A 21,634-nucleotide genomic window follows, 5' to 3' on the forward strand; every position below is an offset into this window, starting at 1 on the left:
TCCTAAACCTTTCCTCCGCCTCCCTTTCATTCTCTGCAATCAGCACCAAATCATCAGCATACAACAACTCCCACGGGAGTCCGTTTCTAAAGTCACATGAAAGGGCTTCAAGTACCATGATAAACAACATGGGACTCAAGACTGACCCCTGATGCACACCAACATTCACGGAAAACTCATCACTCAAATCTCCATTCACTCTCACCTGGGTGTGAGCACCCACATACATGGCCATAACCACCCTAACCAGCCACTCCTCCAAGCCAAGCTTTCTCATTGCCCACTTCACCACCTCTCTAGGGACTCTGTCAAAGGCCTTTTCCAAATCAACAAAAACAAAATAAAGATCCCTTCTCCTCCCAATATATTTTTCCTGAAGCTGTCGAACAATGAATATGACATCAGTGGTCCCCCTACCTGGCATAAACCCAAACTGCATCTCATCAATATTCACTCTTTCTCTAATCATACCTTCTAAAACTCTCTCCATTACCTTCATTATCTGATCTAAAAGCTTTATACCTCTATAATTTCCTCTTTCCAGGGCATCACCCTTCCCTTTATACACATTTACAATTACACCCTTCAGCCAATCATCTGGGACAACACACTCATAAATAATCCTATTTATCAGGTCAGTGACTAAACTCACCCCTATATCGCCTGAGGCCTTCAACATTTCGGCAGTCAACCCAGACACACCTGCTGCCTTCCCCACCCTCATCCTGCCTATTGCCTCACTCACAGTAGCAGTATCAATCAAAGGCCAAGGACCAGACACTGGATCTGCTGGCTCCAAACCTTCCCTGTCCCAGTCAAACTCCTCATTCAACAACCGGTTATAATGCTCTCTCCATGCATCTTTAATATCCTCACTGTTCACCACTACCCTTCCTTCATCATTCTTCACACACTGCTCACCTATGATATCCCGATTATCCCTCTTCACCTGACCTGCCACCCTAAATATATTTTTCCTTTCCCCATGATTTAGGTTATCAAGTAATTGTCTCTGTGACTCAGACTTTGCCCTGTATACCTCTCTTCTAGCCCTCCGCTTGGCAGCCAAATATTCCTCTTTGCTACCACCCTTCTTCCATTCCCGGAAAAGCCTTCTTTTCTCCTTAATTGCAGCTTCTACACCCTCATCCCACCACCAAGTTACTTTATGTCTTGGTGGTCCTCTTGTCCAGCCGCATGTTACATCAGTAACTCTCAAGAAATTGTTCTTGAGGGCTCTGTACTGTTCATTAACGCCTCTGTCTACAGCTCCCTGTTCAGCCACCACTCTCCCCAACTTGCTATAGAAGGCATCCCTTACTACTTGGTTTTTCAGCTTCCATATTTTCCTCCTAGGCACATAAGTCCTCTTTTTCATCACTTGTTCTTTAAGCACCATATCGCAAATCAATAGTTTGTTCTGCTGCACACACTCCTCACTTCCTATAACTTTAACATCCCTCACTAACCTCCTATCGGCCCTGCTAACCAGAAAATAATCTATCTGACTGCTATTTCCCGCAGACTCATACGTAATTAACCTACTGTCTCTTTTCCTAAAATATGTGTTGCACACAATCATGTCCGTTGCCTCCCCAAACTCGAGTATCCTTTCCCCTTCCGCATTCCTTAGACCATACGCACATCCCCCATGCACTCCTTCATAACCTTGTGCTACTTCACCTACATGACCATTTAAGTCCCCTCCCAAAATCACTAACTCATCATCCCGCATACCACCCACTACAAGTATTAAATCATCCCAAAATCTATCTTTCTCTGATTCATCCAATCCTGCCTGTGGAGCATATGCCGATATAATCGCAGCTATCTTTCTTCCCAACAGAATTTTCACTACCAATATCCTATCGCATACTCTCAAAGCATTCATAACATATTCCACCCATTTCTCCGCAACCATCATACCAACACCTCCATATCCGTCTGTCTTCCCTTGCCAAAACAACTTATAGCAAGAGTCCTTCCCAACAATCTTTCTGGCTGATCCACCCCTGTACCGAACTTCCTGCAAACACGCCACATCCACCCACCTCCTACTGAATGCCTCAATGACTTCCCCTGCTCTTCCCCTCAAACTTCCCACATTCCATGAACCCACCCTCATCCCCATGGGTGATTTACTGTCCTCAGGCTTGCTTTGAAACCTTTTTTGTTTTGTCATCTTCAGTATTAATAAAGGGGGACAGACACAGCACAGGTCCCACTCACTGCACAGTCCCAGGTCCAGGCAATGGAACAAAAAACAAAATTCATTGCACACTCTTTGCTCATTCAATTTTGCCATAGTGGTTTGAGGATGAAAATCATCAAAGTCACGTGCACAAAGAAAAAAATGCCAGAAATACAGGTTCAGCCCTCTGAGCACAGTGCCACGTGGCAGAATAATTCACTAGACTGCACACAATTGGTGCTTACTGGCACAACGAGGAACTGTTCCTTTTTTCCGTGCAATCAATGTATTCTGGGTACATTTTTGTCCCCCCCTTGTATAACCTCTCCAAAATCAATTTGTATCCTAAGTTGATTATAGGCATGTCAGGATTGGAGGCATATAATGAATAAAGTACTTTACACAGCTGTTATTGTTGTGATTCATTTTTTTTTTTTTTTCCCCTTTGGTGAACTGAAGGCTGAACTTCCCTCTTTCCCACAGTTCAACTTTCCTCCATTTGGGGTACGGAGAGAGAGAGAGAGAACAACTGTATGTGTCACAGCATGACGGCATTCCACACCAACAGTGCCTTTGTAGTGAAGGGATAAAAGTGTATGATAATTTTACATGTATGTGTGTGTATGTTTGTGTTTGTATTAATTTGACTGGTTGTTACTCCTACAGTTCATCCTCAATGTGCGACTGGACTATCGCATCAGTTGCCTGCTTTCCATCTTCAAGCGTGAGAGTGATGAGAACCCCAGTGCCATCACCCCTGATGGCATCTCCCAGGGATTAAAGAACAAAAATTTAGAGAACATCTGGTCACAGGCTCAGAGCATCTTCGATGAGACGTGAGTTGAGGTCACTTGGGCACACTGTTAGGAATGGTAGCAAAGGGAGACACAAGATAAGAGCAGCTGAAGTGTTGAAAACAAATTCTTTCAGTTCTTTGTGACTGTTTGGGTATCCCATCTTTACCTTTGGAATGCACTGTTAATTGCCCATCTGTTAGGCTAATGATCACATAGCCATCAATAATGCAGCTCAGTGAAGTAATGTACCGTATATTTATTATGATTGTGAAGTTCACCCTGCATGTAGTTTTTCAGCTGTATGTAGTACTGTACTGTATATATTTTCCAGTTGAAATTGAAGTTCACCACCATTGCAGTGCAGTGTGGTGGACCTTCAGATCTGTCTATTTATCTATTGCCAGACGCCATAATCTCGTAAGGGGTGGCCATTTGACTTTGAGTTATTTGTTTTACTGGGAGGGGCACTAACCCTCCACCAACCCACTTGTTGACACGTAGGGAGCACGTATGATTTGGTTATATGTTTACCACCCAGCATTGTAAATGGTTTCGTGGCTTACAGATATGTTTAATCATTAAAAATCTTTCATGATTGGGAAGTGATTCAAAACCCTCAGAGTGTCTGGCCATGTTTTAAAAACAAGAACAATATCACTGAAAAGCAGAAGAGATAGAAATTAGATGTGATCTTTCCAAATTGATGTTATCTCCGCACTGATCATTTGTTGATCATTTGTTAAATGGAAAATATGTATACAGTGTTCATAAAACTGAAAGCAGGAAGGTAGAAGGTAAGCCTTAAGTATTTGACAGCCAGTTCGGAGCACCAGCGAGCATGTGATGTGTTTGCCCTGCATTTCATGGTACAGAGCACATTCAGCTGCTGAACTATTCAGCAGTGAGGTAAATGAAAGTAATTTTCAGAATTTGGGACTTTGTCTTCTCCTTTTTTATTCCATTAATATATATATATATATATAAAATATAAAGTTTCTGCCTCCTTTGCTACCATTCTTTGGACATGCATTGCCACCCCTGTTGCCAGACATGCTTGAACAACATATTTTAATCTTTTGAAGGCTTTTGTTTGTCCAGTATTACACATCAGCAATTCTTGTATTTTTGGTGATATGTTTCAGAGCCATAAATATAATGAGATGATTTTTTTTGTTTAACACTTTATTTTGAAGTGATATTTTTAAATTCTGCTCATTTGATTTGCCATTATTATTACCATGTTATTATTGAGTGCACTTTCAGTTTGATATTGTTGTGAAGGTAAGATAGAAGTTCTTTAAAATGTAAACTGAATAAGTAGCTGGTGCTGTGCAAATTAGGAGTCACAGTGGCTTGTTGATAATGTGTTAGTCATGCTTTCTGATTTGCCTAGAGTCTGGAGTGCAAAACCCAGGCTGTGGTGCACATTTGAAATGGGTACTGGTAATTATGTCACTTCATATGTGAGGTAGTGGTGGATCATTATCATCATCCTAGGAGATATTGTCGTGAAAGTGATATTGGGCCAAGAACCTGGTTGCTGGCCTTGCACAACACTCCAGGCAGAGAACTCAACCATATTTACCAAGTAATCAGAGTCTGGTTTGAGACTGCTACCAATACATATCTCCCATACACAGCTCATCCTCTTGGGGGCATTGCCTTCTCCATTTTCCCTGCACTTACCCATGTGGACCAACACTGTTCTGATCTTGGCAAGCACTGTATGCCATAGGAAGGTGGCTGCTTGCATGTGATCAGTGGCTCTCCTCAGCCAGACAGATTGGTGTAGAGCATCAGCAACAACACAGTGATTGTTCATACCTGTAGCATATACAGACTCAGACACACACACACATATAACCATTGCAGTACTTGACATACCGCACATACATTACACTCACCTCAGACACTTAAATTCCAGTTCATACTTCACCAGCATAAGAATGGTTCATTCTAGCTACCACTTTCCTGACAAGCAAGGTCTGACACTGTATTGTACTTCGTGTTTCATTCAGCAACCAGTTTAAACCATTCTCACTGCCTCATCCATGTTCCGACCTACAGGACATCCGAACTGGGGTATTGACAGTACCTGGCAATCATTGAGATTATGCCATACTTATCTGCTGAATCTATCCTACCTACACAACAGAGATGCTTTTCATGCATGGAATTATGTTGCCTGAGTTGGTACATGAGCTGGTATCTAATGGTTCATTTGTTGAAAAGCTTGTGAACCCTTACTTCACCTGTTGAGTCCAGGGATACCTTTTCTCAGTTTATTCTAACCATCTCCTGATGATTTTATTCAGCTTAGGATAGATTTCTTAAACTGGACAATAGATATATTGCTTAATAAACCCCTTCAGTATGACAGGGCATTCCTGTGCTAGATAAAATCGTCTAGAAGCAGCAAGAGTAACTTAAGAAAGACTTCACCTGGACTTGAAGATTACACTATGACTGACATTGGAGGCTTCATAGTGCCTCCTCCTCGGTAATTTATTTTACATATTACACTTTAACATCATCAGTAATGTTCTTTGTATCACAGTAATATCATCAGAGTTTCCATTAATAAAAAACAAAAAGATGTTGAGGTGTAATGTGGAAAATGAATCCCCCAAGGAAGAGATGTTACAAAATCTCCAAAGCCACTTAGAATATGTCCCACTGATTTTTCTTTGTCATGTCTCCCACCCTGGTGCTGGTGAAGGAATGTGTATTTAAACCTGAATAATGCAAAACAAATCTCTTCCCCCCTCCTGCCCACAACCAGAAGCAGTAAATGGCCCTTACTCATCGGCAGTGATGAAAATTCAAACCTGGATCTGGATGGTGAGGGTGGCAAGAAGTTCCTGAGAGTTTTGCTTCACCTGACAATGCATGAGTACCCCCCACTGGTCTCTCGCTCCCTACAGCTCCTCTTCAGGCACTTCTCTCAGCGCCAAGAGGTCCTTCACAACTTCAAGCAGGTGAGGAGAGTATCGGGTAACTAAGTAAAGTAGCAAGTAGATCATTATCATTTCATTTTTTCCATCCTCATCCTTATCATTATCATCATCATCATCATCATCATCATCGTCATCCTTTTATCTTTTTATTTTTTCCAGCTTCATTACCTTCATATTTTTTCTCTCTATATTTTCATCATCATCATTGTCATCTTCATCATCACCATCATCATCAGTCACCAGCAAGTCATCCGCTATCCTTCATTTGTCATACATCGTCCCAACTTTGATTCACACCTAATTCTGTAAATGGTTAAGGTAGGATCCATAAGCAAAGAGAAAGTACAAAATTGTAATAACTTTCAAGCTTCATGCATAGCAAAATGTTTCTTACATCATTTTGACATCACCCAAGCCTTCAGAATTCTGGCTTCACCTCACAAACAATGCCATTTATTCATGTTTTTGTATTTTTCTTGGTTGGTGCACATCACTTGCACGGGATGCAGGTAGTTTCTGTGGTCCTTAATAAGATTTTGTTGGACAGTATTATTTTTCATTCATTCATTGCCAGACACCATGTATCCCAAACAGGGTGGCCAAGGGCTTAGAGTTAATTGTTTTACAGGGAGGGGCACTAATCCTCCACCAACCCCACTTGACACGTAGGGAGAACGTATTATTTTTAATAGTGGATTATAACTCTAACCTGTTAACCTCTTTGCCTAGAGGACATCATTTTTATTTACCTGTAATTCTTCCTCTCCCCAGATGAATTTCTTCAGTTAAAGGTGGGCTTATATAACTGAAGTGGTTCGATATACAGTACCAGTAGCCCTCATTACTACATCAGTCCTAGGGTGCTATTTTGAGGTGGCTGAAATTGTCTGGTTGCAACAAGAATATGATGTTAAAATGTATCATTATAGTTGATGTTGTTGTTGTACCTCAGCTTCATCTGAATGTGGACGTAATATACTGCAGGTTGAAGTTGCCCTTCTCTTGCAGTTAACCATCCTACTTTTGGGGGATAGGGAAGGAGTTGATGTTTGTGTAACTGGGCAGTGGAGCCATCACATGAAGGTATCATTCTTCAGGATCATAGTGAAGGACTTACAGTATACACACATATTCTGGAACATATATGTTGTGTTGAGTGAGAAGTTGTTTTACTCAGTCATTCTTAACTTTTCATTCCTCAGGTGCAACTTCTGGTCCAGGATGGTGATGTGGAATCATACAAGCAGATCAAAGAGGACCTGGATGACCTCAGGAACCTGGTAGAGAAGTCAGAGTTGTGGGTGTACAAGTCTCGTTCGGCAGATGAGGAAGGTTCTGGGGGAAAAAAGAAAAAGAAAAAGAAGGATGATGATGATGATGATGGTGAGACAGGAGGCTAAAATAATCCATATATTCTAACTAAACAAAACTGAGCCATATAATCTATAAATGGCATGGTAATCTAAGATGGAGGTTATTAATGGAGTAGGTGATTAGATGTTTTACTGTAATATAAGGGATAATGAAGGTGATAGGTGGTGGTGACCATCATCCATGCCCTTATAGTGCTGCCTACTTTTTCCCCTCACTTTTATTATTCTTTTCCTGTGTCTGCCTTCCTCTTTTCCCATTTCTTACACCCTTCCAGTCACTTTTTGTTACTCTTTCTCGGCTTCAGTTGGCTCTACACTGAATGGCAAGCCTAATGTTTTCTGTAACCTGGGAAACCATGTATTGTATATTGCTGGGTGGTAACCATACAACCAAATAACAGGCTGATGTGGAGCCTACTATGGTACCCTTGCTGACTGTGTGGAGAAATGCAATTGTGGCGTCCATTCAGGATCCAAACTTCCACACACTTCCCTGCACCTCGCTGTGGCAAGGTGCTGTTTGCCACAGGGAAACGTTGGTTCAGTGCATGTAACTGCCCTGCAGGGGGAGTTTCTTGCCTGGGTCTGCTCGGCAAGACAGACTGGGGTTTCTCAGCAGCAACAACAACAACTACAGAATTAGTGATAATGAAGAGAGGACAATTTTGGTATTAACCAAGTGATTGGCTGTTGTCTGTTACCATTGTAGGTACTACCATAGAAATGAAATTTATCCTTCAGCTTGGTAATGGGCCATAAGTAAACAGATTCAAAGTTCAAGTTTTGACTCATACAGGTCCTACAGTATTATACATCTGAGATTCTTTCTTCCAAGAAGTTTCAGTAGCTGTTAGGATATTAACCTGTTCTGGTGCTTGGTTAACATCTTTGCCGTGATAACAGCTTGTATATGAGGGGGGATCCCAAAATTCTCAGAATTGTTAACAAAAATCTACATTACAAAACTTACAGCAAATCCATTTAAGTTCCCTTCAGAGTAGTCCCCTTGAGACGCTATACACTTGTTCCAGTGTTTTTCCCATTCCTGAAAATATTTCTTACAGTCGTTTTTGTCACCTTGTCGAGAGACTTCTATGTTTTTCATGGATTTCTTCTTTGTCAAATCTTCTGCCTTTCATTTCTAACATAATCCTGAGGAACAAGCAGAAATCACAGGGAGTGAGATATGGTGAGTACGGGGTATGGGGTGGAACAGTGATGTTGTTTTTGTCCAAAAATTGCTAACCTGATAATGTGGAGAGTGAGGGGGCATTGTCATAATGCAACAACCATCTCTGGGTGCACCGTTTCTCTGGATGTTATGGCCTGATACTTTCCTGTAGATGCCTCAGCACTTTATTGTAAAATTGTTAGTTCATAGCCTGTCCACAAGGAACAAATTCTTTATGGACAACTTCCTCAGTGTCAAAACACAAGATCAACAATGTTTTGATGGTGGACTTGACCTGACACACTTTTTTGATCTTGTAGATGTTGTTGCCTTCCACTGGCTGGACTGCTGCATGGTTTCGGGGTCATATCTGTAAACCCAGGTCATTTCACCCGTAATGACATTTGAAAGAAATTCTAGGTCATTTCTCACCTGGTCTTTCAAGTATCGATGGACATAGTTGAGGGATTTGATTAGATGGATTAATGGCTTCCCCTCTGTTGCCAGTGGAATGTAATGTGGCCTGCTGCTAGTAAAATGGTGTGTCGTCAAGTAGAGTGAATAGGTAGGTCTCTCTCGTTCTTCCCCTCCCCCCTCTGTGTAATTTAAGCAAGGTGAGTTATAGAGCACTCTTGTGTTACAGAGTTTATTGTACACAGTTATAACGAAATACGATTGACAGTGTAACGCAAGCATGACGGCAAACCTCCTAGCTGACCTCATCTCCTGCCTTCTGCTCTCGATCGTACTCTCAGGTTCTCTCTGACTATGCCCTCCTAAATCTGAGAATGTATATGGCTTGGTGGGGGTGTAGTGTCTGGTAGATTTCTGTGATTAGTGTCCATGACATCGGGTAACAGGCTCAGTCTGGTTAACTGCTCATATCATGAAATTCTTGTATCGTCTGGACTAAAAAGAGATTGTCTGAAATACATCATGTGTTAAGACATTCTTGATGGTCTGGGGCAACAGGATTGTGGATATATATCATGTGGTTTGACATTCCTAGTGAGAAGCTGTGTATGTCCCCAGCAGACACTACTTACTGCACATTGTGATATGAGATATATACTTGTGCCTATAATGCGTACACAAATTCTAACACATGTTCACACAATTTGTGATTTGATCTACTGTTAGAAGATGGGGGATGAATTTTCGCTAGAGGCTATGCATGCCAAGATCTTGTGTCAAAATTCTTTGGACTGAACTCTAAGAAATCCCTATGGTCTCCACAAGTTTGTCAGTAGTGCAGTGATGATCTTCCAAGATTGCCTGTCAGATTTTCTCGATGTTGTCAGCTGTACAAGAGGTTGAAGAACGGCCAGGATGTGGAGTCTTGGACTGACATGTTGCCTTTCTTAAAATGCACGTACCATTAGTAGACATGTATTTTTCTTAGCCTGCTCCGTGAAAGCTTGACCAGTATTGTCACTGCCTCGGCCACAGTTTTCCGAAGTAAAAAACAAAATTTAATGCACACCCTTTGCTCACTCATACCTGCCATAGTAGTATGAGGACAAATATCCCAGAGGTCATGTGCATGAACGAAGCAAAAATACCAGAAGTACAGGCTTGACCTTCTGAGTGCATGTCACATGGCAGAATGATTCACTAGAGTGCATGCAATTGGTGCTTACCAGCACAATGGGGAACTATTTCTTTTTTCCTGTGCTATCAATGTATTCCGGGAATTATTGGGTTCCCCCTCGAATTTCATTCTTCTTGCTACCACTGCACCAGACCATTTACTGTACAGTACTTAGCAAAAGAGAAGTCCTGTAGTGAAGTGATTATGTAGACTGTTTTTAGCCTCTCCATTATGAATGATCTCCCTTTAAGCTGATCATCTGGAAGTAGGGGAAAAAAAAAAAAAAAGATGGTACAGAAGATATTAATTTCTGTGACAGAATACCTCATCTGTACTTTGGTCCACCCTAGTATGGAGGCTCCTGTTGAGGATGCATGGCTTTATTTTTATTTTATTTCAAGTGAATTCAGAGTTAGTGATGCTGAAATCAAAGGGCTGTTGTTGTTGTTGTTGTTGTTAGACAGCATCATGATCTAATGTGACTGAGCTTGATGATGAAAGATAATGATCATAAGGGAAGCATGGTGAAAGACAAGGTTAAAAAAAGAAGGGGGTGGGGTTATACATCTGTACAAAGGATGCCAAGCTTCCTCATAAGTGATCCTCATTGAATTTTGTCTTGAGACAGCTGATATTTTCAGGGAATGGATATCAACCAGGTACCAAGACCATCTGGTTACTTCTCAACAGATGCTGGAGGCTTTTGGAAAAAAAAAGATCTAAGATGTATAATAAGATGTGGCGCCTGGTGGTTTAGTGGGTAAGGAAGTCGCTCCAATCGGATTGAGCCAGTGAAGGTTTATATCCAAGGGGTGGTTGGGGTTTATTGCTCACATATTGCCACTCAGGGATGAGTGAGGCTGGTCACTCTCATCTTAAGTGTCAGGACCAACTTGCCTAGCCCCGGGCTCCTACGCACCGCATGGGGCAACGTAGGATTGGATGATGGATGGATGGATGGATAGTAAGATGTGCAATAGTGTGAGAGTCTTAGCTTGGACTTTGTTGCTTATGGCTGAGTCTCCTGCATAAGAGTAAAGGAAGGGTGAGCTTATGACATAATGGTACTGTTTACAGCAGGTGAAAGCAAGCCCAAGAAGCCACCAGCACCTCGTCTGACTGCCCAGGATAAGCAGGAGTCTGCCATTGACCTGGGTCTGGGTCCACCCCTGGAGGCAGAGCAGGCTGACAACTACAAACGTATCCAACAGGTAATTTGCACCCCAGTATTCAGTGCACCAGAATGATGTCAAAAATTAAATTGCACCAGAATCTGGGTACCAGAAATACAGTACAATCATACTTGGTTAACCAGAATGTCAGTGACATAATAAAAGCTGACTATGCCATATTCATCATTTGACAGCTTTAAGAAAAATATATAGGAAAGAAAAGAGATCTGTACAGTACAATCCCAGTTAACCGGGCGGCTTGGGGAATTCACCTTCCCGGTTACAGATTTTTCCCGTGGTTCTGATATTCAAATCTATACAAAGGCGATCATTATCACAGCAGTAAATACAATTCAGGTACTCACCACTCACATCAGGGGGCACACCAAGAGATTCCACCTGAAAAATTGCCTCGCAAACACACACCATGGTCATAATGGACGTGCATGCAATGCCTTGCAGTACCGATACTGCAAAATGCACAAGTCCATTCTGTTAACTACCGAATAATTTCTTGTATGTACTGTACTCACGTGGAAAACTAAAGAAATAAAATCCTGAATATTTATTGGTAAATTATCACGACACCTGTACCCCCACATCAGCTTTGTTTACGATCCCGGCCCCAACTGACCGCCACCATTCCGCCACTGTTTTGCACCATTGTTAACTACCGAAGTATTCGTTGTATGTACTGTACTCATAAAAGTGGAAAAATAAAGAAATAAAATCTTGAACATTTATTGGTGAACTGATGTTAAGACTGCACTGTAGAATTATCACACCTGTGCCCCCACACAAAGCTTTGCTTACGGTCCCGGCCCCGACTGACCTCAATCATTCCACCCTTCACCTGCCGCCAATCAGCTGTTTTGCACAAAATAAAATACATGATGTACTTATGAAGTGCAAGCATATATATATTTTTTTCTTCCAACAAAGTAAACCTTCATTCCTATTAACATTTTTTTTTTTTTTTTCATCTCTGCCAGCACACATGTGTTCTAAGATGAATTTATGTGGTGCAAGTTAGAGTCGGTCCGTTAGGAAGAAAAACACCGGCGTTTGCTGATTTGCTCTCTCCCGAGATGTCTGGCCTACAAATTCCATACCTGTCTTTGAAACGATTTAACCATCCAACACTGAAATCAAATTCGACATCAATATTCATTTTATTGTGAAACTCTCTTGCTTTTTCCTTGATAAGAGGACCAGGAATAGGTGCTCCCCTAGATCTTTCTAAGCAAAACCACTTGAACGATGAAGAGTATGCCTTTTTTCAATGGACTTACTTGTCCCGCTTTTCATGAAAAATTCATTGAGCTTGGATGCTGGGTCTTTATATAAAATCGTTGGATTTCCTGCATTATATTCGGTCATCAGTGTTTTATAATGTTTGCCTTTTTCAAGTCTATTGCATATGTCCAGCTTCTGTTTCAAGGTAGGCACGACACGCTTACGTTTAGTTTGCTCTTTAGGCATTTTGGAATGTTGAAATTACCGTCCATTAGAGCAACACAACAGCAAGAGAGCTTGTTTACTGTCTGGTGGTAAAAAGCAGACTGGTGATTTGTGGAAATTGTGGAGGGTGTGGAGGATGACTGAATTCACGAAGGGGAAAGAGGGAGGAGGAGGGCTGGTTAAGAGGATTTACTAGGGATTTACATTAGCCAGAAATGCCTTCACCTCGCTTAGTCCGACTTCACCCAGCCTCACGTGACACGATAAAACGGCAGTTTGGCGGTCCATTCAAAATGGCGCACAGCTATAACTTACTGAAGTTTTTACCAGCCCTTGAATTTTCCCGTTATTCTGAGTATTCCGCGTGTCTGGATACCGGATAGCTGGGATTGTACTGTACTTTGTTTTTGTTGATTTGGAGAAGGCTTTTGACAGATTCCCTAGGGAGGTGGTGAAGTGGGCACTTAGAAAGCATAGGAACGTGGAGTGGCTGGTTAGAGTTGTAATGACTATGTAAGAGTGAATGGAGATTTGAGTGATGTGTTTTCTGTGAATGTTGTGTGCATCAGGGTTCAGTCTGGAGCCCCTTGTTGTTTATCATGGTGTTTGAAGCCCTCTTAAATGACTTCAGAAATGGACTTCCGTGGGAGATGTTGTATGCCATTGATTTGGTGTTAATTGCAGAGAATGAAGGCAGGTGGACGAAAGATTTAGGAAGTGGAGAGACGGTATGGTGCAGAAGGGCTTAAGAGTAAATGCGGATAAAACGAAGGTGATGGTATATAGGGTTGGTGGCAGTACTGTCAAAGAAGACGGAGAGTGGCCATGTGCGATTTGCCACAAGGGCCATGGAAGTAATTTCAACTTGTGCAGTGCTTGTGATATGTGAGTGCTTAAAAGATGTACTGGTAGTAGAGGTAGACTGTGAGATAATGCTTGTTTCATGTATTTACCTATTTGTAGTATACGGGAATCGAGTGATGCTCGTGTTGTCCTGTCTCCATATCCACATTTATCTAGTTTACTTTTACACACATGAATGTTTTTCTCCTGCACCACCTTTTTGTCCAAGTCGTTCCAAATACTTATGTATTTACCCAATATACCTAATTGAGATACACACGAAATATGCTATGCTCTTGGGTTCCCATCGCTGTTTCTTAGTAAGTCAAATTTAGCTTTAAACTCGTTTAAGTTTTTAGACTGGATGATCTCTTTGTCCGGCTATTCCATAAATCTATTCTTCTGTAAGGAAAGCTATATTTCTTGATATCCTTCAAGCAGCTTGACTTTTTAAATTTCATTCCGTGTCTTCTTGTTGCTCTCTTACCCCATAAAAACAGATCTTCTCGGTCAATTTTATCTACTCCCACCGTGGTCCTGAACACTGCAATCATGTCTCCCCTCTTTCTCCTTTCCTCTAAGGAAGGCAGATCCAGCTTTTCCAGCCTCTCTCTGTATGACAGATCTGCCAGACTGGGGACCATTTTGGTTGCTGTTCTTTGTATTCTCTCAATCTTGTTTATATCTTTCTTTTTGTGTGGGGACCACACTACCGCTGCATATTCTAACCTGGGGCGGATCATGGCCAGTATCAATTTTTTCATCATCTCCTCATCCATATAATGAAATGCTACTCTTATGTTAGTCAGGAGTGTATAAGTCTCTCTAACTATCTTATTAATGTGCTTTTCAGGTGACAAACTATCTTGGACCAGCACTCCTAAGTCTTTCTCTTCTCTCATTTTAGTGATTAATTCATTTCCCAACAAATAATTCATTGATGGCCTCCTGGTACTTTTACCCATTTCCAATATTTTACATTTCTTTACAGTGGGGCACCAATTTTCGCGCCTAATTGGGTCCAAAAATAATGCGCGAAAGTGGAATTAGCGAAAGTTGGGGCATTGTCTTTATGGCAAAAAGGCTAATTGGTTCCCGGAGATGCAAACAATAAAAACTGTACAGTACACATTATATGAGGAGAAACATACCACAGAGACCAGGTTGAGGTGTTTAATGGATGTTGGGGGTAAGTATCCACTTTTTATCACCACCACTGCCTCCCGGCCCTCCCCCCACACCACCAAGCTCTCCCCCCACACCACCAGGCCCTTTCCCCACACTACCAGGTATAGTAGAGGCCATTGAACCGTGAGAATCCAACACAATGGAGCTAGCACGCTCGTACACAATGGCGGGAATGGGTGGACAGAGTGTTGACATGACGTCATTCAAGATGGCGGTGGGTTGCGGGCGGGCGGTGCAGGAAATTCAAAGTTCAAAATATTGTCCCAAACCCAAAATTTGTGCGCGAAAATCGATTTTTTTCAAGCGAAAGTGGAAGTTAGGGAATATTTGGTGCATGCCGCGAAAGTGGATTCCGCGAATCCTGCTGTAGCGAAAGTTGGTGCACTACTGTACATTAAATTTCATTTCCCACTTCCGGCTCCAATCATGTATCCTATCCAGATCCTCCTGCAGCATTTTACAATCCTCCTCAACCTCTATCTTCCTCAAGATCTTTACATCATCAGCAATCAGACTTGCATAACTGTTCACTCTATCTACCATATCATTTACGTAAATCAGGAACATTACTGGCGCCAACACCGAGCCGTGGGGGACTCCACTTGTTACTTCCCTCCATCCAGACATCCTGTCCTTTATTACTGTCCTCATTTGTCTGTCTCTCAAAAATTCTCTCATCCATTCCAGGAGTTTCCCCTTCAGTCGTCCTATATATTCTAGTTTCCACATTAGTCTCTTATGAGGTACCTTGTCAAAGGCCTTCTCTAAGTCTAAGTACACACAATCCACCCAACCATCTCTCTCCTGTACCACGTCAATCGCTCTTGAGTAAAAGCTCAACAAGTTAGAAACACATGACCTTCCACTTCTGAATCCAAACTGACATTCAGCCAAAATATTCATCTCTTCTAGATATTTTATCCATCTGTCTTTCAGGATTCTCTCGCACAATTTTGCGACCATGCTGGTTAGAGACACTGGTCTATAATTCAGGGGTTCTTCCTTGTTTTCTCCCTTATAAATTGGTACCTCATATGCCCTCTTCCATTCTTGTGGCACTTTCCCCTCTTCCAGAGAACACATGATTAAACAGTGAATTTTATCTGCCAGTTGTTCTCTGCATTCCTTCAGTACCCAATTAGAAATTCCATCAGGTCCTGGGGCTTTCCTTACATCTTGAGTTTCCAATAATTTGTACACTTCCTGTACCTCCACTTTTATATCTTTTATCACTGGTACATTTCAAGTCACTCCCTCCCCTTCCACAAACTCTTTTTCATTAGTGAAAACTGTTTGGAAACATTTGTTCATTATTTCAGCTTGCATTGCTGCAGTGTGTCAGGAACAGCATGTAGAGTTAGTTTGGTGTGAAAGGATCGATCTTGCAGTGAGTCTCTTGAGTTTGTGGAAGAGTTTTGTTATCTGGGAGACATGTTATGTGCTGGACGTGGGGCTGGAGCAAACCCTGTGGCTGGAGTGAGGAGTGGTTGGAAGAAGTTCAGGGAGCTGTTGCCTCTCTGACATGGACAGAGCTCTCCCTCCATGCTAAGGGATCTTTGTATGTAGTATGTGTTATGAGTGTAATGCTGTATGGTAGTGAGACTTGGGCAATAAAGGAAAAGAATATTCACAGGCCCAAACATACAGAAAGGACAGTGATTAGGTGGACGTCAATGCATCCAGGAATGCTAGGCCTGGAGGGGCAAGGTTTATGATGGAAGAGTTAAGAGTTAGGATGGGATTGGAGTGTATTGATGTTGTGATGAGGAGAGGTATATTGAGATGGTTTGGGCATGTGGAGAGGATGGGGGATGACAGTTGGGTGCAGGAAGTGAAAGGTGTTAACGTTAGGAGAAGGGTTGCGAGAGGTAGACCGAAAAAGACCTGGGACAAGGTCATTGAGTTCGACATCAGGGATAAGAGACTGAATAAATAGGCTGCCAGAGATTGAGGAGCATGGAGAGCTGCCATTAGGTGGCCAAGGCTAATGCATGCAAGCATGTTGGAGCCTTTATAAATGAAACAAAACAAAACGAATGTAGATGTAAAAAATGAAGTTGTACTTAGTGTTGTATTCTAGGTAGCACTGGGGGCTTTGTAGCACCTCTTCTTTTCAATATATTCTTATAGTACATGCTCACATTCCCTTGTATGGTATTTATTTGATTTTAACATTGATAAAGTTTGCTCTAGCAACATACAAGAGGAGACTGAAGTGTAGTATGAATTCCAAAGGAAGATTTGTTTTTAAATATCCAAAGCCACATTGAATACTTTAATATACCAGGATATGGACATACTAATATAATCTATTGCTATCAGATTCTGGTGCGGATGAACAAGCTGTGTGTGAACCAGTCAAGCCATGGGAACTTGACGCCACGCCGCAACGAGCAGCGCCTCCTAAGGAACATGGGCATCCACTCTGTTGTCCTTGAGCTGCTACAGGTAACTCCACATCACATAACCAATCACGTTACCATACTTTGGTGTACAACACATCACCATATTGTGCCGTACCACACCATATCACACCACACCATACCATACAACACCACAACACACCACACCATGCCACACCACACCATGCCACACCATGCCACACCAAACCACACCACACCACACCACACCACACCACACCACACCACACCACACCACACCATCACACAGTACCATACCACAATCTGTTACACAATACCACACCACATTCTACCACATTTTACGTACTGTACCCCATCGCACCACTCCACACCACATCACAGAGTGGAGAGAATAAAACCTTAGTACAGTTGGCCTTAGAAGTGATGGCAGAGCATGCAGAAGATTTCGGTCAGCGTTAATGCACACACTTTTCCTTATATCTTAACAAGTTGAAACCTATTATGTAAAATTGTTACAGATAACAATAAGTACAGTAAATGCCAGAGTACCGGTATACTGTAAAATTGTAGGAAGCAGTGCTTTAGTTATGATAATAGGAAATCCTAAATGGAACTAATTGATATTTTAGAACCATCAGTCACAGACACTCAGGAATAATTTGTGGGGTTGAAATCTAGTATGTTAACAAGCAATAACTCTTTAGTAGCGTAAGACTGTAAAGAAGTGAGTTTCAATAAACCATTAAAATCATTCATTGTGATTTATAAAATAATTTCCATTACAATACTAAGGAATAATTTAAAGTCATTTATTTCCTTTTCTGTTGTCTCAGTGGACAATGACAGAAAGTGGGAAGGCAGCATACGTTAGTAGACTGTTTTAAATGGTTTGATCAACATGCTTGAAAGGAGACAATGTTTACTGAAAGACATGACGTCATTGCACTGCATTTGGCCAGCTTTCCATAGAGGAAAATCTGTGGAAGATTTAACTTGAGCCAGAGGACTATCAGTGCAAGAAATATAAAGAAAAAAACTCAAAACTTTGCCGAGAGTCTGAGCCGCTTGGAGGATGCCAGCTTGTGTCATAGCCTGGTATCCTTAGAGCATAAATGATTGCCAAGAGTAATTAACTGCAGAGGTTCATAATTAAATCACAGTCCAAAACTTCCAAATCAGCATTTTCAGTTTAGCAGGACAGTGGTTTATTTGAAATGAAAGATATAACAGATTAAAGGATAGAGCAGAAAGTATGTGCTTTTGCATTGCAAGAGTTTATAAACTCATGTTTTGGTCCTCTTTATTGCCTAGTGTAAGAGAAACTGAAAATAATTTAGCATCAACTGGGAATGAAATTCTGAACTAATTATAATTATTATAAATGGGGGGAAGCCAAGGAATAAAAGGCAGGATAGTCTTGCTGTTGCCGCAGGTAGGGTATCATTACTGAGAATAAATTAATTGTTTTGGCATCCATGTTGCCAAATCATCACCATGACATTTGAAAATAGGGTAGTGTATTGCAGTCACAAGAATTTTCCTTAACTGGCCTTTGAAAGTAGAACATCTATACAGTATTTGAAATCCTGGGAAGCAAATACATCAGATACACTGGGTTATACTGCATGTTGGACACAGAATAATATATTACATATTCATTCAGATCGGGAAATGTATCTAAGTGTTAACTTCTAATATATCATTGTCCCATGTTATTCATTTTACATGATTCTTAGCATGATATAATATACAGGTATAATTTATTTGATATGGCATGATGAGGACACAGAATTTTTACTGTATATTCACTTAAGTTTTCATTGAACATATGGCAGTGCAGAATGACCGAAGTACTCAAAAACACTGCCATCACTTCTTGGGGCGACATTACCACACCAGGGTTTAGATTTCAGTACATTGAGGGGTGAATTGAATATCAAAGAATTTTCCTCAGAGTGCATGAGTTAAAGAGAGAAAAGTAAGTAGCATTTCCAGTAACTCAGTCTTTCGTATTCAAAGTGGCCTTGGAGATCTCATAACACCTCTTTGTTAGGTATTTATTTTGCAAATTACCCAGTATCCTCGTGTGTTACTGATGGAAACTTTGTTTACAGTAAAAAGTTATAAGTAACATACAAGAGAATGTTAAGGTGTAATATGCAAAATAAATCACTGAGGAAGAGGTGCTTCAAAGCCTCTTATCCCATTTTTAGTATGGGTCTGCCTCTTATTCCCCACTCTTCCCAGATTCCACTTGACAGAAAGAACAAATGCCTATATGGAATTATTGAGTAGGGTAAATAAATAAGAAAAATAAGTAACATTCCCTTCTACATTCCCATTCACTCACTGCTCATTTTCCCCCACACATATGTACGTTAAATTGGGTAAATCAATAAAAATAAGTAACATTCGCTTCAATACTTCGTTTCACTCATTCCTCACTCTGCGCAGATCCCATATGACAAAAACGAAGACAAGCGCATAAATGAACTGATAAATTGGGCACATGAATAAATAAATGGATAAATAAAAAGAAGTAACATTCCCTTCAACACTTCCATTCACCCACCACTCTCCCCAGATCCCATACGACAAAAAGGAGGACAAACGCATGAATGAACTGATTGAGTTGGCTCACCAGTTCCTGCAAAATTTCTGCCTGGGCGATCGAGCAAACCAGGCTCTGCTATACAAGAGCATAGACCTCTTCCTCAACCCTGGAGTAAGTATCATTTTTTTCTTTTCATTCATCAAAAAAAGTTCAATCCTATCCTTTAATCTTGACTCCATCCTAGAGGGTATATTGTTCACATGTCCTACATTATTAGATGTACATTACTTTCATTTGTGTAATACAGTATGGGGTGTTGACAGTTTCTGCTGGGTTTGAAAAGATTTATTGCATGCAAATTCCATAACATAGTGAGTCATTTTTTTTTTCCCATATGAAAGAATAACTTTCATATGGTGTAAGTTTATTGAGTGTTGTAGGGAAGGTATACCGTTTGGAAAAAGTATTATTGAGAAAGTAAGAGAGCTCTCAGAAGGCCTACTGAGTGATGAACAGGGTGGCTTTAGGAGTAGCAGAGGATGTGTAGCTCAAATATTTGCAGTGAGACAGATAATGGAGAAGGCATGTGAGAAAGACTGTTAGGTGTTTATGGCATCTATGGATCTGGAAAAAGCTTATAACAAAGTAGACAGAGATGGATTGTGGAAGGTTTTGCATATGGTAGCTATGTACAGTGTAGGTGGTAAGCTGCTAGGTGCTGTCAAGATTTTATACGATGGTAGTGATGCATGTGTAAGAGTAAATGGGCATCTCAGTGAATGGTTCACTATCAGTGTGGGCGTGCAGTGAGGTTGTTTGATGTCCCCATGGTTGTTCAATGTATATATAGATGGGGTGATGAGAGAAGTAAAAACACGAGCAATGGAGAGAGGGATGGCGTTAGTAATGAATGGTGATGGATGGATTATCTCAAATTTGATGTATGCTGATGATACTTGCAAATACTGGACAAGAGCTTGGTAGACTGGTGCAGAGTTTTGCTGATGACTATGAGCGTCGTGCCTTGAGAGTGAATGTAGAAAAGGGTAGAGTGATGGTTATTGAGAGAGAAGGTGACTCCCAGTGTGATGTTACAGTGAATAGAGAGAGACTGGACTTGGTGAGAGAGTTCAAATACCTGGGTACTGTGATAGAAAAGAGAGGAAAATGTGCAAAAGAAGTGGAAAGTAGAGTGACACAAGGAAGGAAAGTAGCTGGTGCTATGAAGACCTTGATAAGAAAGAGAGGCTTGAGTGTTGCAGCTGCACAGGGCTTACATGAAGGAGTGGTAGTGCCAGCTCTAACATACGGTTGTGAGACTATGGTGTGGCGTGAAAATGAAAAGTCAAGAGTAAAAGCAGTGGAGATGGGACTGTTGAGGAATGTATGTGGAGTACAGAGAGCGGATAGGATATGGAATAATGTGATTCGTGAAAAGTGCAGAGTGAGGAAGTTTGTGGACACCAGAATCGAAGAGAGTGTATTGAGATGGTATGGTCATGTGAGAGAATGGATGACAATAGAGTGGTGAAAAAGGTATATCTGAGCGAATTTCAAAGAGGAAGGAGGCAAAGTAGGCCAAGGAGAAGGTGGAGGGATATGGTGGATGAGGGTGTGAGGAAGAGAGGTATGGAAGTTGGTGAGGCAAAGGGACTGACAAGAGATCAAGCTGGCTAGATGAATTATGTGTGGAGAAGCACATGACAAGGGATTTGGCACCCCATTTTAATGTGACAGTGTTCGGACTGACTCTAATGGATAGTTATCTATGAAGCTACAGTACATGGTGAAACTTTTTGACCTGTCAGATGGAGCCAGGATTCCTTTGGGCTTGAATAATGAGCGAATGGAAGTGTGGACCATTGAATTGGGCAGACTTTGGCTGTCTGGACGCTGCCACTCCTCACCTCCGCCTTAGGGTGGGAAAAGAGGTCTGGATGATGATGATAATGAAG

General features: G+C 41.3%; 1 protein-coding gene across 1 annotated transcript in view; it reads left to right on the forward strand.

Moving 5' to 3' along the window:
* Nucleotides 1-21,634, forward strand: part of Itpr (Inositol 1,4,5,-trisphosphate receptor) — a 365,063-nt gene that overhangs the window by 204,778 nt on the left and 138,651 nt on the right. The window contains exons 22-27 of the mRNA XM_080270492.1: nt 2,858-3,027; nt 5,801-5,966; nt 7,148-7,328; nt 11,161-11,291; nt 17,067-17,192; nt 19,710-19,850. Of these exons, the coding sequence (XP_080126618.1) occupies nt 2,858-3,027; nt 5,801-5,966; nt 7,148-7,328; nt 11,161-11,291; nt 17,067-17,192; nt 19,710-19,850 (915 nt within the window). The remainder of the gene's footprint in view (nt 1-2,857; nt 3,028-5,800; nt 5,967-7,147; nt 7,329-11,160; nt 11,292-17,066; nt 17,193-19,709; nt 19,851-21,634) is intronic.

Source organism: Coenobita brevimanus, chromosome 41 (assembly GCF_032717465.1).
Source record: "Coenobita brevimanus isolate Jiangsu-jjx chromosome 41, ASM3271746v2, whole genome shotgun sequence".
Classification (NCBI taxonomy): domain Eukaryota; kingdom Metazoa; phylum Arthropoda; class Malacostraca; order Decapoda; family Coenobitidae; genus Coenobita; species Coenobita brevimanus.